Source organism: Taurulus bubalis (genome assembly GCF_910589615.1).
Source record: "Taurulus bubalis genome assembly, chromosome: 10".
NCBI lineage: Eukaryota > Metazoa > Chordata > Actinopteri > Perciformes > Cottidae > Taurulus > Taurulus bubalis.
In genome coordinates this window covers 20,102,105-20,120,975 of record NC_136598.1, presented here as the reverse complement: position 1 = coordinate 20,120,975, position 18,871 = coordinate 20,102,105, and the positions used below count along the sequence as shown (strand labels likewise).

General features: G+C 42.2%; 2 protein-coding genes across 3 annotated transcripts in view; both read left to right on the top strand.

Annotated features, from left to right (window-relative positions):
- Positions 1-451: 451 nt before the first annotated feature.
- On the top strand, positions 452-6,182 carry vmn2r1 (vomeronasal 2, receptor 1; the record flags this gene model as incomplete). Its single annotated transcript, XM_079224885.1, has 14 exons — positions 452-675; positions 1,102-1,393; positions 1,487-1,729; positions 1,841-2,032; positions 2,148-2,273; positions 2,432-2,616; positions 3,086-3,206; positions 3,307-3,534; positions 3,664-3,787; positions 4,375-4,535; positions 4,618-4,813; positions 4,922-5,175; positions 5,255-5,454; positions 5,861-6,182. The coding sequence occupies 14 exons, from the start codon at positions 452-454 to the stop codon at positions 6,180-6,182; spliced, it is 2,868 nt and encodes a 955-aa protein (XP_079081011.1).
- A 9,075-nt stretch (positions 6,183-15,257) lies between these two features.
- kcnab1a (potassium voltage-gated channel subfamily A regulatory beta subunit 1a) overlaps positions 15,258-18,871 on the top strand; it is a gene marked incomplete at both ends in the record, with an annotated part of 94,432 nt that continues 90,818 nt past the window's right edge. The window contains one exon of one of the 2 annotated variants that reach the window (XM_079225297.1): positions 15,258-15,553. In XM_079225297.1, coding sequence (XP_079081423.1) covers positions 15,258-15,553 — 296 coding nt within the window. The remainder of the gene's footprint in view (positions 15,554-18,871) is intronic. The other variant, XM_079225301.1, reaches the window with a different exon arrangement.

Here is an 18,871-nt window from a genome sequence, read left to right as displayed (position 1 = left end):
CTTTGCGGCTGACCTGTGTGCAGACTGAGAAACTGATTTATCTTTACAGAATGAAGGAAAGAGGGAACAAAGAGAAATCAAATGATGGGAGTTTAAAAAAAAAAATATATATATATATTTGACGTGTGTGTTTGTGCATGCTTGGTGGTCCAGGGACCAGTTTGTGCTCTTGGACATAAAAAAACTGTAACGCTGTTTGATCCAAAAATAATTGTATACACGATTAATCAGAACATAATGCTTTGATAATTACTGAAATCGTCTCAAATTAAAGTCCTTGTCTATGTTTCAATGAAGATGAATATGTCCTCGCCCATAGTCCTCCTCTTCACTTGTGTTCTCAGGTTTCCCCGTGCAGCACATCTCCCTAGAGATACAGACAGGACACCTGTCACACTTTGCTGTCTGCCACGGCGAGAACTCTCCCGACTCCTTTCTGCGCCCGCATAGCATGGAAATCGGTCGCTTTTTGCTTGGATTATGTACCTTTTTTTACTTTTACAGATCTCTTTCAGCAGTGACCACATGCAAGCTGAAGGCCAAGTTCAAGTTAAGTGGCTACAAGGATGTGGAGAAGAAGAAGGTTGTCGTCGGGGGGATGTTTCCCGTTCACATGCGTATAGCTTCCAGTGATGCCAACACGTCAAGGGTGCCGGTCTCCTCGGGGTGTGAGGGGTGAGCATTTGTCTTTTGTATTGGTTGTTAGAATATACTAATCTTACATAATCTCAAAGGCCTAATTAAGTGACATTATTTAATATTTTAGCCTCTAAATGAGAAATACATTGGCGAGTATATGCTTCAAACTCACAGTGTGCTTCTGAGAACTCTTAACCTGATGATTTTACCATAGAAATCCAGAAAGAGCCGGGCAGCACCTCTGGGGCCAATTAGCCTCAGTAGCCCATATTATCATGGAGACAGGCCTTTACACTGTAGTGCGCAACAATAATCAGCAAGTCTGCAAACTGTCCTCTTGTGGCTAATTTAGGTAATAACATCAAAAGACTGAAATAGTCTGTGCGTATTCAGTCGTAGTATTTTCATTTTGCACAATCTAAGTTTTTCTTAACTTTTGCACACTCTCCCATCATCCTCCAGGTTTAACTTCCGTACTTTCCGCTGGACCCAGACCATGCTGTTTGCCATCAACGAAATTAACGAGAATGAAAACCTGCTGCCCAACACCGACCTGGGCTATGTCATCTACGACTCCTGCTTCACCATCTCCAAGGCAGTGGAGGGCACCCTCACCTTCCTGACGGGCCAAGACGAGGCCGTGCCCAACTACCGCTGCGGGAACGGCGCGCCTCTGGCTGCTCTGGTGGGCGCCGGGGCTTCCGATCTGTCCATTGCCACGGCGAGGATACTCGGACTGTATCACTTCCCACAGGTATAGGCTAGTGGTGAGGTAGATGAAGAGCAGAAGTAGACAAGGAGGATGAACAAATAGAGAAAACAAGTGTGATGTTTGTGTCCTCTTTAGGTCGGCTATTCTTCCTCTTCCTCCGCCCTGGGAAGTAAGTTCCAGTTCCCCACCTTCGTCAGGACCATTCCCAATGACGAGCACCAGTCTACAGCTATGGCCAAGCTGGTGCTACACTTTGGCTGGACTTGGGTGGGCATCATAGCTTCCAATGATGATTACGGCAAGTATGGCATCAAAGACTTCAAGACGCAGGTGGAGAACGCTGGTGTCTGCATCTCCTTCTCTGAGATCTTGCCCAAGGTAACATATTTTCAACATTGCTCTGCCCCTCCTGCAGTTCTGACCACACACTGTCATGCCGTTCTTGTATTACAATTTATGCCTGTTGAAAACTTTTTTTTTAAACTTCAGGTGAGTTCACCAGAGGACATGCAGCGTATTGCTGAAATCGTAGCTGAGGAAACGGCCAAGATCATTGTGGTCTTCTCGTCAGACGTGGACTTCAGCCCTCTAATCCCCGAGCTGCTCCGGCACAATGTGACCAACCGCACCTGGATCGCCAGCGAGGCCTGGGTCACCTCCGCTCTCATCAACCAGCCCGGGGTGAGTGCTCAGTCCAGCGATGCCTCAGGGTGACTGAACAGACATGAAGCAGATGCTCCACAGGCTCTGAATCACAATTTGAGCTGAAGTTGACAATGTGCATGTTTTTACCCAGGTGTTCTCGTTGCTCGGTGGCACTTTGGGCTTTGGCATCAAAAGGGCTGAAATCCCGGGTCTTCAGAGCCATCTACTGGATTTGGACCCCTATTCTAACCCGCTCACAGAGGCATTCTGGGAGACGGTGTGTTTATTAAGCTGTCTAAATGGTCAGACTGTCACCATATCTGTCTCTACCCGTCTATTAACCATGTTCAAAATGAGGATGAACATTCAGTGGCAACTCTAAAAGTCATACACAAATCTAGAGGCATTTTGTGACCTTATTTTTTTGTCTTGTAGGCGTTTAACTGCACATTGGACTATGGCAAAGCGTTGAGGCAGGCCAAAGAGAGGGCCAAGGAGGTCAACGGCACGCTGTCCAGGGCAGTGAGGGCGGTTCCTGATGGGCTGTGTACAGGCACCGAGCCTCTGGCACAGCTCAGTAACACCTACTCTGATGTTTCCCAGTTACGAATCACTTACAGGTCAGTTCTCACTGCCCATATTGCTCCCACGTGTATGAATGATTTGTATCTTCATGCTACTGGAATCGCCTGTACAAGACCTATTGCCTACACAATTAAAGTGTCAGTACACCCAAATTACAAAAAAGTTTTAACAGGCCATGGAGATTGTTTTAGTTTAATGCGCTGAGATTTTGATACCTGCCCTCCAGAAACACTGTCTTGGGAACTAATAACATAATATAATAAATATTTTTTTTGATAGAAAGTAGTTCCAGAGTAATTCATTGTGCAGAAAACTTCACTAAACTATCTGCAACACCACATAGAACTACGAGGTGAAAAATATTGTTTTATTTTAGCAATTTTTGTGAGGTAATCCTTCAATGATACGATCACTCTGATATGCATAGATGGGGCGATTGGTGATGGTGATGATGATGATGGTGATGATGATGAAGATGATGATGACAAAGATGTATCTCCACAGTGTGTACAAAGCTGTGTACGCTGTGGCCAACGCCTTGCACAACCTGGAGCACTGTATGAAGGGACTGGGGCCATTCGTTGGAGGGAGCTGTGCTGACATCACCAACTTTGAGCCATGGCAGGTAAGTGTGTGTGTGTGTGTGGGCCTGTGTGTGTGTGTGTGTGTTTAACTTTACACGCACGTGCTTCACTCAGACGTTGCTCCGTCGTTCTCGCCCTCAGCTGATGTACTACGTAAAGAACGTGCACTTCAAAGTGCCGCACACGTACGAAAATATCTCCTTTGAGGACGGAGATGTGAAAGGCGCCTATGACATCATTAACTGGCAGATCAACGACAATGGGGAGATATCCTACGTCAACGTGGGACGCTATGATGCCTCAGCAGATCTAGAATACAGGATGGTCATCAGGAACGAGTCCATTGTGTGGAACAATGAAATGTTGGAGGTCAGCAGCATGTTGATCAAGACAGAGTTGAACTCTTCTAGATCACGATTAGTGTCACATGCATGCGTGTCTCTGTAAACCTGTGTGTGTGTGTGTGTGTGTGGGTGTGTGTGTGTGTGTGTCTTGCAGCCTCCTCGGTCAGTGTGCAGTGAGAACTGCAAGCCGGGCTCCAGGAAGGGAATCCGACAGGGAAAGCCAGTTTGCTGCTTTGACTGTATTCCGTGTGCTGACGGAGAGATGAGCAACTCCACCAGTCAGTATACAGCTTCCAAACTGTTCCTGATCGACACGGCGGTTTCTTCCTGAAAAGTTGGAACTTCTATTGAAATATAACACAAAGACATTCAATACTAATGTTAGAAGAACATATTTCTGTTTTTACTTCATTTAATAGCCTGAACCGACTCAACTTAATCTCACTTTCCTAAAATTAAATGTAGCTGTGGCATACTGGTGTATGCTTTACAATGCTATAATTGGGGCAAATATAAAATAATCACAAAGTAAATGTGCTTATGACATCTTATAATACTTGAACACGCATTATTGAAAATATGCACTACCACAGGGAGGAAGCTGCGTTAATTTATGCCTCACAAGGATAGAAAATTCTGCAAAACTAAGTATGGTATCTACAAAACCTAAATTGGAATCCCCTTCGACAAATAACCACCACAAAAGCAAAAACATGTATTATTTTGCACTCATATTCATTGACACTTCACACTGAAATGGTGCTCGATCAGGAATGTCTTGTCATGTTTTAGAGGTCACTTGTATCTACTGGGCATCTTGCTCTTCAGTTTCCAGACTAAGTCTGAGTTCCTCCCTCTCTGACAGATGCTCGTGCGTGCATCCTGTGCAGATATGACGAGTGGTCCAATGATGCTCACGATACCTGTGTCCCCAAAATCATTGAGTTCCTGGCCTTTGGAGAGCCGCTGGGAATCACTCTCATCGCCATCTCGGCCTTCGGAGCTCTAGTCACCATCGGTGTCGGGGTGAGACTCACTCGAGGGAAGCAGAGAGTAAGGAGCCAAAACCTTCGATGCTGTGATTCCCCTGTTCTTTTTTCCCCCCCAGGTGGTGTTTTTTCAGCACCTCGACACGCCTCTGGTGAAAGCCAATGATTCTCTGTTGAGTTTCTCGTTGCTCTTCTCGCTGGTGGTGACCTTCCTCTCCTCCATCATCTTCCTCGGAGAGCCTCAGCACTGGAGCTGCATGACCAGCCAGGTATCCCTGGCTCTGGGCTTTGCTCTCTTCCTTTCCTCTCTCATGGGTGAGTCCACTGCTTTGTTGTTGTTGTTTTGTTACTGCACTGCTGTGTGCATGTATTAGAATATATATAGACACATCCTGTCTATCTACTAACTGCTCCGTGATACAGGTAAGGCCGCAGTGCTGATGCGGAGAGCTCAGGTTCTGAAAGCGGCCCGGATCAAAGCCAAAGAAGCTGCCAAAGCTGCAAAGTTGGCTGCAGCGGAGGCAGCTGAAGCAGCAGCCAACAGCAGCAGTCCTGATGTCATTGTAACCAGCACCTTTACCAACGGTGACGCCAGCGATGCCTGCGCTAACCCTGAAGTTGACAGTCTCAACTGTAGAACCCAGAGGGCGATAGCTGTTGTGGCAACTTTAATACAGGTAGAAACAAGAAAGAAAGGAAGTTAAGCATCTCTACTCTGACCAGGTTCTGTATTATATCTGACTTTCTTTTACCCAGGCTATAGCGTGCACAGCGTGGCTCCTCATCATCCCTCCACACCCCATTGAAAACACCTCTACCCAGAATATAAAGATCATTCTGGAGTGTGATGAAGGCTCTGTGATCTTCATCTGTTGTATCTTCGGCTATGACATCCTGCTGGCTCTGCTGGCCTTCATCTTTGCTTTCATAGCCCGCAAACTGGAGGACCACTTCAGGTAGGAAACGCACAGGGTTTCAGAGGAAGGAAACTGAGGAGTAGTTGAGATCATGGCAGCCACCAAGGTGGAAATAAACTATAATATTTCTGCTATAGTTATATATACACAGTTGTGTAAATCAGTTTTCAAACTGATCCTGAACTTGTTTTTTGTCCAGAAAAAAAGATGCCAAAAACATTATATTGTAGCGTAACATGTTAGAAGGGATTGTTTCTTTCTGTTTACACTTCCTCATCTTCTTCTCGCACAAACCCACAAACACACTGGTATTAATCTGTAAAAAGTAAAAAGATGTGGACTATATTACTTTTCTAATTCAATGTATACTTGTTCCTCTCTCTCTTTTGTTGTAAAGAACTTTCTCTTGACGCTAAAGCGGCATCTTTCTTACTCTGTTTTCCAGTGAGGCGAAGTGTTTCACCTTCGGCATGCTCGTCTTCTTCATCGTGTGGATCTCTTTTGTCCCAGCGTACCTCAGCACACGCGGCAAGTTCATGGTTGCCGTCCAGATTTTTGCCATCTTGGCTTCCAGCTTCGGCCTGCTGGCCTGCATCTTCTTGCCCAAGTGCTACATTATTTTGGTCAAACCTGAGCACAACCGAGAGGAGATGATGAGGCCCCGCGCCAAACCACGCGATGGGACCTCAACCGGGACCTCGGCCTCATTCAATACAGCTGCTACTGAGGTCACTGCTACGATGGCATCCACTGCTATTGATGGTTAGCAGAGCTGCACCAAGAACTAAACAGAGCCACGGTACTGAAATCGTAAAATAATGAATTGGGCAACCAGTCCAGCTGATTAGGGTCCCTCGTCTTGTTATTCACATATATTTTACAATCCTCTTTTTTGTCCATCATTAATAGACAGCATATATTTTAAACAAAATATTTATCTTTACACTGTTTGTCAAGTCAAAGTCAAGTGTACCATCACCTGCAATAGATAGAGTTGATTTCAATAAGCAAAGTCCACGAGGAAAGAAAACTGCTAACTCAACAATACATTTAAAAAAATGCATTTTTAACATTTTTAACAACGGTTCTGAGACAAATGTCAAATGCAGGATATTTTTAACGCGCATTATAATATTGACTTTTCTTGCTTATACTATGATGTCGTTCAGATTCTTATAATCAAATTGCTGTTGTTTCAGTTGTGTAGCATAATTACAATAAAGGCAACGTTTTACCTCAGATATTGTACTGTTGTACCAACACATTTCAAACACATTTGACAATTTATAAACACAGGATTTAGCTTATGTTGTTCTCACTCAAATATTTGCATAGCTCCCAGTTCCTATAATAACCTGTCAATGTGATGAAAACTAATGTAACTCTGTTAACATAATACATTTCCTCCCATAATATATTAGACTTTCAGTCACTATAATACGTGTTTTCTCTTGTTGAAGCTCATTTTTGGGCACTGCTTTAACTGACTTTCAAATATTGGTAAAAATGCAGGCAATAAATGACTGTGAACTGCATCTGTCAACTCCGTAGTGTAGTTATTGTCCTCTCACAGTGCAGAGAATAATCTTGTTTTACGATTTTGTCTCTGAACATAGCCATGCCTCCCTACGGCCACTAGAGGGCTGCCAGATAAATTAATTGAATTAGTGCTTCAAGAGGACCTCTTTAAAGCTGCACACATTTTTTTTTTTTTTTTTTTATATATATTGCTATATTTTTGTATCAGCAATAGATCAAATTACTTTGTTTTTTACTTTTTGTTTTTTTTTATTGTTAAAAGGGTCCTGCATGTATCCTGTGCAGTTATGAAGAGTGGTCTAATGAAGCTCATGATACCTGTACCACAAATCATTGAGTTCCTGGCCTTTGGTGAGCTGCTGGGGATCAAACCAACAGGTGACAAACCAAAAGATGTCTCCAAATGAATGATATAGGAACTATTTTCTAACATGTTCGCTATCATAACTTTATAAGGTGATAATCACAATCAGAATCAGCTTCATTGGCCATGTGTGTTTACACATACATGGAGTTTGACTCTGGTTTTACGTAGCTCTTCGTACTCATATACATACACAATATACAATAAACAAAATAAATAGAAAAAAGAGAAAAAACAGAGACAAAAATACAATTAAAGACAACAGTAGTTAATGTCAGATGTTGATGCCAGTTTGTGCGGCTGATCCCAAGTGGCAAAAAAAAAAACACGCAGCTCTGGGATAAGCAGGTCCCAAGAGGAACAAATAACGGCCTATGTTTCAACATTACTTCATGACAAGCAGTGCTAGTTAGCATGATACCACTTTATATTAGGTTAGCAGAGGTAGCATAGAGGAAAGTAGGAGGAGTTGCAATTAAATTTGTTTTCAAACCTTGTTTTCAAAATTAGTTTTCCTCTATTTCTAGTTGAAAAGGAAGTTTCTGTGGGAGTAAAAACTCTTGGTTGCTTAAAAACCCCCACCAACATTCGTTCATAGATAGATTAACGGTGAAAAACTGAATAAATCACGTAAATAAAGGATGATATTTCATTTGAAGAATATATTTATAACATTGACGGAACGTATTCTAAAGATTTTGTTATTTATTGTCTTTTAAATGAGCATTTTGCAAGTGGGAGAGACTTTTAATGTGAAGACTTCTCTTCTGCTGTTTCCCACAGAGCTTAGAAAGGGAGGAGAAGATGAAAGGAAATATGATGCGCCATGAAACTTTGAAGTTTCTGTCTACTTTTCAGTTGGAGAGAAATTAATTATGCTGAAATACGCGTGATAGATGACTCAGTGTTGGAAAGACGACAAGAAGAGAGGAAAGCATACGAAAGCTTAAAAATATATATACTTCATTGAACAATATGAAGGCAGAGAGAATCTGCCTGGGTGTGTCTCATACATTATGGTGAACTTTGTTAACCTCATAACCTATCTTGTGTTTCATGCATCACACATAATCTTTTCATGATTTTGAATCTTTTGTCCATCGAAAAAAAAGAAGAAAAAGCTGCATTAGTGCTCCACCCACCCTATTATCCTGTCATGTGTTTGAATGCTTGGGATGCTGTTTTGTGTCAACGCAGGTGGCTTTCCTCCACGTGTGTGTGTGTGTGTGTGTGTGTGTGTGTGTGTGTGTGTGTGTGTGTGTGTGTGTGTTGTTCTTACTGTCGCTCATGAGCATGGGACTTTCCAGGAAGCTGTGAAGTCCAACCAAAGCTGTCACCGTGGATGGTAATACATCCTCCGGGTGACGGAGTGGTGAAGGAATGTGTTTATCATTTATTGCCAGCTGACGAGAGTGGACAGGAGCAGTAGTGATCAATCAAGACAAAGTGTGTGCATCACTTCGTGTGTGTGTGTGTGTGTTTATGCATGCATGGTAACTTGCAGGAGTTTTTTTTTAAGTTAACACTTCATTTTATAAAGTCAATAATTCTGTTTGTATAATTTTCTGTGTTTTGATATCTTCATGTTTTGATATCTTCATGTTTCATATCGCAGGTCCAAGTGCAACATAGCGATGCATAGTCACATTTTCAATTCATGTAAAGCATCATACACTCATCAGGATAAGTTGGGTTTTTCCTTCTATGCCGTTCAAGGAACACTGTGCTCTTAAATTAACCTGCGTTGATTCTCAGCCAATTCAGTGATTCATTTCGAGAAGTTCTCAATCAACTTCATACGCCTGAAAGGCTTTGAGTCTTTCGTTTATCTTCCTCAGTCTCCATGTGATTGATAAAGAACTAAGTGAGCGTGACACAATCCAAATGAGCCAAAGAGCTGATGTTGTTTGTTTCTATTCCAAGTAACCGTCCAGCCAACTAACTAAAGGAGAGGAATGAATCGACCTTTAATCGCTGGAGACAGAAACTCTTCAGAGATGCAGAGAGGACCGTCGCTAATCATCAACACGGGGTGGTCTTGTGATTAATCATTGTATTGTGTCTGGGCGGGTGCAGTGTTACTCACTCAAAATGATTAATAGAGCTTTGTGTGTGTGGCTTTGTTGGATGCATGGGTTTAAGAGCATTAGTCTACAACACACACCAGCAGAGGGAGATGCTCACTGATGCTGCTGCAGTGAGTCTTGGACACGTTCCACATTAAGGCCATAGATCAGGACAAGACCAGGGACAAACACAATGAGAGATGAACAAAGTGTCTCTGTGAGCTGTTTGGCAACAACAAGCCTACAGAACAGCTTTATGCTCTTTGGCATAGACTTTTTTAAACCTTTATTTATTCAGGGAAGTCAAATTTGAACTTACCGGAGGGACGAACGCCATTCTTCATCGGGATATTCCCTCATTTGGGGTAATGATGCTGGGTGTGGAGAGGGCGGTCTAAACATGTCACTCCAGAATCTCCCACAGGAGTTCAGCTGGGTCGAGGTTGGTTGGCCGTGAAGGTGATAACATGATTTCATATAGATTGTCGCGCCCTGCAGGGGGCATTAGCCAATCAGGTGAGAGCCACACACTCATAAGTAGGCTAATGGGCAGCAGGTGTTGAGACTGCAGGTTGCCCCTGTACTCAGACTGTGTGCACACTCCATGTGGCTCAGACTGTTGTTCTCTTTGTGGCTCTGGTAAGAAGCCGAACCTGTGATAAAAAGACAATTCTTTGTAACTATTTTAGTGTGTCTGTTATTTAAGTTGTGGACGGGTGTAAGCACCTTGAGTGTGTTGCACTGTGTAATCATTGTGAAGGCGTATGTATGTAATGTTTCAATTTAGCAACGTTTACCTCCCCTGCAAATGTGTACCAGTCGAGCAGAGAGTATTATTATTATTATTATTATTATTATTACAGTGGGTGTTTGGGTGAGGAGCTTGCAGTAGAGGCTCCTTCATGTTGAAAGGGGCCAGCAGAGGTAGTTCGGGCATCTGATCAGAATATCCCCCATTGACCCGGCCCCAGATGGAAGAGAATGGATGGATGCATGGAGAATATTCCCAGCGCTCCATTCGTGGATGTTTGGCTTCAATGTCATGCTACAACTATCTGTCCTTTTTTTTGTTTTAGAATAATAGTAAATGCTTTAAAAAATAAATGTCAGATAAGCCATTCTGACTGCTGTTGCCTCTTTATTGAAACCCCCGAGTCCCACACTTTGGGGGTTGCATTATCAAACCATTCAGTGACCTTTGTGCCCTGTACAAAAGCAACTGCATTTATTATTTTGTTGTTATTTATTCCGTTTTTTAATTTTTTTCCCTTTTTTTTGTCAAATGATTGAAAACCTGTTTATTCCACTCTTAAGTGCTTGGCAATAGACACTGTATCACAGGTAATTTGCTGTAAGTGGTACTTTATCAATCTCAAACAGTCACTGTGGATGTTAAAATTATACCTTAAACTCTGATGCTTTGAGCCAATGATGATGAATCACTATGTGTGTGGATTCTTTGATTTTGTCTGATTTATGGTAATAAATTCTCTGCTCTCAAGACCAATTCATTTTCCACAGACGCACGATTTCTTCAAGTATACAAGTCCTCAATTAATAAGAAATGTTTGGTTATGTACAGAATAGTATTAAATAAATCACATTGTTGTCAGTTGATCATGCTTTATTAGTGATGGTGTGGAGGGATATCAAATTTCTTGTTTTACTGTGAGATGGAATATTTGATACGTGCATGTATATTTCTGATATGTAGATTGTAATTATATTAAATGTTTAAACTTTAATGTTACCAGACATACTGAGAATGAGGCATTGAGGCCTTTGGCTCGTGGTGACCTTAAAATTAAGAGGTCGTCGACCTTTTGTGTCAAAACTCTCACACATTAGCTCCTATTAACACGTGCGCAGTCTTACTAACTCATCACTAGTGAACTAAATGGATGTAATCTTTAAAGCTTATTATTTTAAAGACGGATAGAATCTCATCTATATACACTCGTGCAGCAGCTTGCTAAATATATGCAGAGTGCAATCTAATACCACAGAAGGTGTACAACTGCACTGCCAGGAGTAATTAGACTAATCACACAGCATCTAACATATTGAAAGAAAGAGTTAGGTGTACCACGCAGAGGTGTGTGTGTCTGTCCGTCCGTGGATCAGTTTGCGTCTCGGTATAGGAGTTCAGGATAATCTACTTGAATGACTTCTTTTGCCCATGCTAGGATTTCTCTCCTAGTGACGAAGCCATTGCAGAGAAGTCAGATTGGGTTCACTTTGTGTGACGAATGTTCTTGATGGACAACAGGTCATCCATCCCCCTCATGTTCTAACACATACTACTACTACTACTACTACTACTACTAATAATAATAATTATGTTACTTAGCAATGTTTGATATTCCTGTGAAAGGATGGGCAATAGGGATAAAATCATGGTGTCTATATACTTTAATATGATATATGTGAATTAGTATGTAGTGCATTTTCTGGAAACTCAATTGAGAAAACGTTTATACTGTAGTAGTAGTAGTAGTAGTAGTAGTAGTAGTAGTAGTAGTATGTGTTAGAACATGAGGGGGATGGATGAACTGTTGTCCATCAAGAACATTCGTCACACAAAGTGAACCCAATCTGACTTCTCTGCAATGTCTTCGTCACTAGGAGAGAAATAACTCAATGTCTTTGGTTTTTGGTACCCATTAAATATCTCACAATTCAAGCTACTTTATCCTTATGATTCTAAATCCCAAAAGCAGTCCATGCTTTATGGCAGAACTGACGTCCAACATTCGCTGCAATGGAGGCAAAATCTCTTTATTGTCGTATTGCCCAAGTGGTAGCTTTCAGTGACATGGTCTTAAAAGATGCAGCAGACCTCCAGTTATTTTCCAATACAAATTAGCTGTTGACCACAGGTCCCTTCACACTGTATAGTCAGCACTGACCCTCACCTTTCCTCTCAAAGCTCCTCAGACGAGTCCAGTAAGCTATCAGGGTTTCATTACCCGCCTGAATAATTGAGGGCTGACACTCCATCGCTGATCTGTTCACTTAACCTCTGAGGACACCGACCTCTGTGTCTTTGCTTAGATATCAAGATGATCCTCGGACTACACAGCTTGACCAGTCATTTACTGGACAATTAAAAACACGTTTTCTAAACATGCAGCTTTAGCCTTAGTCTTTTAAGCATAATATCATGTGTAGCTATCAAGTGCATGAATTAAGAACCAGTGTGTAGGATTTATGGGGATATTAGCAGGGATGGAATACACCAGTGGGATTCAACTATGTTTTCATCAGTGCAAAACCCCCTGAAACTAACAATTGTGTTTTTGTTAGCTTAAAATAAGCCATTTATATCTATGTAGGAGCGGGTCTGGGTTAACCGTGACCCTAATCTTTTTTAGGTGAATCAACTTTCCATTACAAACCACAACAATAGCCCTTATTTAATATGTTAGGTCCTAAAAGTTGCAAAGTGCTCTAATAGTCAAATCCAGTTATTTTTGTGCCGTCGGAGATCGAGACAAGGAAGATAATTATTTACTCAAAGTCCAATCTTTTTTGCTTCATTTGCCACTGAGCAACTTTTGTGGGAGTGACTGCGGCCCCACCTCCAACGATGGATCCAGATCTCTCTATACATCCATGGAGCCTAGAAGGATTAAGCCCAACACTGGCTGCAGAGAGGGCCTCTCTGGTCTCTACCTTACCCAAAGACCTCCCTCTCCAGCATGCTCGGAAAGGGAGGGGGGAGCGAAGGGGCAATCATTTGATTCCATATTAGATCATTGAATCCTACACGGTGCTCCTTTAAGAAACCTTCAAGATTATTGCCTTAAAGCCAATCAGCTGGACATTGTTTTTCATGATAGCTGACAGGTGTCATAACTAAGGGTTTAATTGTTTTGATGGATGCCATTATTCAAAGAATTCAGTGAGGGAATTTAATGAGTGACAAACTATGCCTGACATTTCTGTCATCTTTGCAGTTGTGATCTGCTTACATTAAATTCAAACAATTGTTCAAACATTCAATCAAAATGAAAGTGCAGTGCTCCCTGATGCTCCTCCAACAAAGCTTGCTCTCATCCTTTGGTTTGGACATGTGAGCCAGCACTTTGCTTAGCCAGCTTTCATAATAAATGAACTCCACACAGGGTCCAAATTCTCTCACTGCCTCTCTTCTTCCATCATTAGACTGACTTTGAACTTCTCTGTGTATTCGGCTAAACTTGTGTTGAGTCAGGTGGTAAAGGGCCCTGCTCTCCTGCAGTACCTGGCATGAATTAGCATCTCATGAGCATGCAATCCCCCTCCACCACACAAAGGATGATTGAACGCCTCCATCTTCTGGGTCCTTCCACTCACCTTCAGTTAATATCCTGTCCCCTCTTTGCAGTGCTGCTTTGCTGTTTTGTGGCCCCCTCCCTCTGGTGCCTTTAGGCAAAAAATAAAGTTTGTATGTATACGCCGTACACATCTGTGGTCAGAAAAAGGTCAGAGGAAGAATCCAAAGTCTGCTTGAAAGTTCTCATAGGAAGGAAACCATAAAGGCTCCCTGGTTAGTGTGTACTTGCACTTTGAACTTCTAGCAGATCAAACACACCCAAATGAAAACAGAGATGGGAACACAACACCCCACACAAAGCCTCTCTATGGGACATATGTGATGTAGAGATTAAACATGTTATCAACAGATATCAATTTAGTTGTTTTGGCAAAGTCTGAAATACTACAAGTATTTAACATGCTTGTAGTATTTTGCAGCCAAATGTCAATGTTTCCACATTGTTATGCCTGGCAAAGATGTACATTTCGGTTTCTCTGTTTGGTGTCTTATGACACAAGGCATGGCGTTAAGACTCCAAGTCTCTGAAATGGTCCAGCAGGAGTGTAAATATAGAGTTGTCACTGATACCAACCCTGCAGATGAAAAACAATGGGCCTCACGCAGGAAGAGATATACAAACAAATTTCCTCTTATTTTTATTTGATTTCTTATTTTTCCTCTTCTCTTAGATTAGTTTTGAGAAGTCGGTAGCCCTCTTCCCAAGATAAGAAAAGAAAACTCTTGTTTTCACAGTTGACTAAATTGTTGGTCCAACATAAAAAAATATTTCTCAAAAAAAGGATTATAATGAATATCATAAAACTCTTGCACTTATATAGTGTTTAGAAGACATTTCCTATGCTAATAATAACCAATTGGCCACACGCCTCGAATTTATAATCAAGTGGGATTCATCAGAGTTGACTTTTCCTTCTTTTTTTGTCACAGAAAACACAAGAGAAATGTAAGAGAATGTTGCTTTACAAGGCCCAGTGTGTGTGGGGTGTGTTAATAATTGTTAATAGATCTGCTTCAAATAATTGCCATAATTAGTTTATTGTCTATTTTTATTATACTATTTGTATTTGATCTTATCTTTACTACCTTCACTTTATAGTTAGTTTGTCAATGTGGATTGTCTATCTCGGATGCAGTTTGTGAGTGTGTTCTTATTTAATGTGCAGGGTGTGTGTGTGTGTGTGATGGTGTGTATGCATTGTCGACACCCCGGCATGTTTGGCTCCCTTCTTTTAGGCCAGGGCTGGTGGTGACGAGACAAGGAAACCAGGATCCTGTTTCAGGCTGGATGAGGCTATAAGAGACTAGAGAGCACACTGCACGGACAGAAAGACAGAGAGAGACAGACAGGAACACGCCTTGAAAACAAAAGCAAATGTAGAGAGTCTGAGAAGTGAAAAAAGGTTGTGACAGTCAAACAAAAGAAGCTTTCCTTAGACCTGCATCACTCTGAGCTGTCCTCAGTCAAAAAGAAGGACTTGGAAACCTGCCGCTCCACCTCATCCCCTTGCCCTCTGAACTCTGCCCTTGAGGTGAAGGGGCACCCTGTGGGACGATGCTCGCCGCCCGGAGCAGCGGAGGGGGCCTCGGCGGTGGGCACCAGCTACACTACCCGCTGCGCAAACCATCGGTGGCCTCCCTCGGCGGGACAAAAGCCCACCGCAGCCAGGATGCCAAGCGCGGCTCAACATCCGGGAAGCAGGGGCCCCAGCACCGACACAAGGCGGCGCTGATCAGAGAGATCGAGACCAGCTGGTACCTGCAAATGTTTGGACTGGGCAAAGAGGACACAGTCGCGCACAAGACTGGCATGCCCTACAGGTCAGTTAAGCCCTGTGAGTGTGTGAGAATGTGTATGTGTGTGTGTGTGTGTGTGTGTGTGTGTGTGTGTGAGAGAGAGAGAGAGACAGAGACAGCTTAAAAAGCACCCATATGCAGCCACACATGACACAGTGCAAACAGTCAAGTCCTAATGTTTGGTACAATAAAAATAATTTGGCTCCATGGAAAAATGTATTTCAAAAGTGCTCACACACACACACACACACACACACACACACACACACACACACACACACACACACAAACACACACACACACACACACACACACACACACACACACACACACAAAAGTACTTTGCTCGGTAAAGTGATATGCATGGGTATGTGCAGCAAACAGTAAGCACACATGTGTGTATGTACGCTGTATTTTTGGGCCGGACCATCAGTTAACAAGTGGTCCCCCTGCTGTCCTATCATTTCATTTGTGAGCATTGTGTGTCACAGGAGTCACGCTGGTCACAAAGACCTCCGGCCTAGAGTTGTGCCACCTGATCTGGCCGTAATGCTAATAGCAAGCATCTGTCTTGCCGCATTAGGTCGTGTTGACATCCTCTAACACCATGGTGACACAACATGGAGGCTGTGGGGAGATTTGATTCTTGTCTGTGTGACGGTGACATGGACGACCGTTTCCACTTTTTGGAAGTTAGAATATTAGTGCAGCAAGTGGTGGTGATCTTGTGTTCCCATCTCCTTTTCCTTTTCTCACACAGATATTTTCAGTATTGGGTTAGTCCCCCTTTCCTTTGCCATGTCTTCCCTCTCGTCGCTCTACTTTCCTTTCTTGTTGCCAAATGCCTAATCCGTCTGTGTCCCATTCCAATCATTCAAGCCTAAAGCTCCACATTCATGGGTCCATCGTCCAGCCTTTCTTCTTCCCTCTTATCTCCTCTTATCTCCTCTCCTCTCTTTTCCCACTGTCTTTATTCTCCAGGCTCCCTGCTGGTTTGGGCTCTGTTCACTCTCTAATTTAGAAAAACAAAGCAGAGACGAGGAGGATTAAGAGCCAAGAGCCGCCCAGAGTGGCGACAAAAGGTCTTAAGGGCTCCCAAATATGCATTCATCCGTTTATTTTGTAGAGCAACAAAGCAGAAGATGTCACAATTCAAATATTTCTTTAATCCAAACATGTTTGTTATGAATTGGCTGACGGTTTCAGAATCAGCTGGGAACTGACTGAGGAGCAACTACTTTACACAGAAACCTCTATCGGCCTCATGTGACTTTTGTTCATGTCAGATTTCTGGCAGCTTTTCTGTGCTGCGTGATCTCTTTTTTAAGACCTTTTTTTATATTAGAGGTAGCAGAATGCAATGTAAATGTCCAAGATATTTTTTTCTGTGAGGTGTTATACGGTACAGGTGTTACATTAGTTACAAACAAGCTTGGCTCTTCTATAAACATTGTTGACATTTAGAATATTTAACCATTGAATGCACCTTTTTTCCTAACCTTTCTCAAGTGTAAATAGGACCCAGCTTGATAAATACCATACTACTACTACATACAACAATCACTGCATGGCACTGTACTGTTGACAGATGGAGATTTTAAAGTCAGTATTGTTTCAATCTCTTCATGCTGCTCACTTTCAAAGGCTTAATGCACTCAGCCTGTTAATTGAGGAATAACATGACTTATTAAATGGTCTCCCTTGTCCAATCAAAACCCACGTCAGATTGACTTTTGGAAAGTGGCTTCTAACCTTCTCAATATTGAATATGTCACTCTCTCTCTGACCTCGGCGACATGTTAGCGGTTGTTGCACATTTCACATGGTCCTTATTCACAGGCTCATAAATATGTGATGACAGCCTCTCATGGCTCAACTGACAGATTGACAAGTGCATGTGGAGTGTGTTGAATAGGCATGTTTCCAGAGTGATGAGCTCAGTGGAACATCCAATAAAAAAGACACCGCTGTGTAAATCACTATAAGATTATCACGACCTTCACACAGATAGGGCAGACTCACACACACGGACACAAACATTTATAATTGATCCCCTCTGGAGAATCGATGAGGATCATTAGTGTCTGATCACTAGGATGCCATATTTATAACGGGGAGTCAAGCTTCTGCTTGAAAGAACGATTGTCTATGACCTAAAAAAGAGGTGATCATGAGATGAAACCATCCAAAAGTCCCCTTCTTGCAATCGGCCAACTCTTGCCACACACACACACACACACACACACACACACACACACACACACACACACACACCTACACACACACACACACACACACACACACACACATGCACGCTGGCATCCTCTTCTAACCCCTGATGTGGAGGCCAAACAGCATGCGATGGCTAGATATCCTCTCTCTCTCTCTCTCTCTCTCTTTCTCTCTCTCTCTCTCTCTCTCGCTTGAATCAGAACAATTGCCACGATTTTTCGAGCTCTCCAGTGATTCTTCATAAAAACTGGGGCAGAATGTAGCCACAGAAATCACGGGCTTTCATAACTGAGCTAAAAATAGCCTTTCCGCCATTCAAAAATGCATTTTTTGTTTCCTCCTACAAATTAATTTAATGCTAATGTGTTTTTTGATAGAGACAAGAGTATTTAAACTATTCCTCTTAGTTGCATTTAAACATGTATAAACAATTTAACTAATGTATTCTAGATCAAGGTAACTGTATATACTGTACATTTATCTTTCAGTGATGTTTGTTATTGTTTGTGTGGTATCATGTGCACACATACTCGATAATCTTTGTGCCGTCTTACAGTATTGTACATGTTTTTTATTTTACTCTGCTGGGAACCTCTGTTATGTTTGGTTAAGAAATGATCAGACATCTTATAGAATAAGATCAAAATAATATGTTGATGAGCATGCAGCATACGTTATACAAAACACCTTCATGTTGCAATCAATTCTGAAAGTTGCCAACAAGCTAGAATTCTCGACATCTTAACTTCGGAATTTTACTTCCATGGAGTTATTTACGTCTTCCAATCTAAATCATCACTCAAAGCATGTTCCCCCTTCAACAGAAAGCACGATAATGGCAGCCAACCGTGTCACTGCCCTGCTCTAACCAGGTGTTGGATATATATTTCCTCACTCCTTTGGCCCCAGAGACAAAGGTGTGATAACATGATACTTGTGAAGAACAAAAACACATGTTCCAGTAGAGCTTGATGGATGAAGCAGCCGCCAAGATGAGTGGTTTGATTCACACAACCGCGACCTTTGCATTATAAAAGTATCCTCACTCTTTCTAAACTACCAAATACAGTGTTTCATCTCCTTGGTTCATCTTTTAAAACCTTTAAGATGATTAAAAGGACAATGCAATAAAAAAAGGAG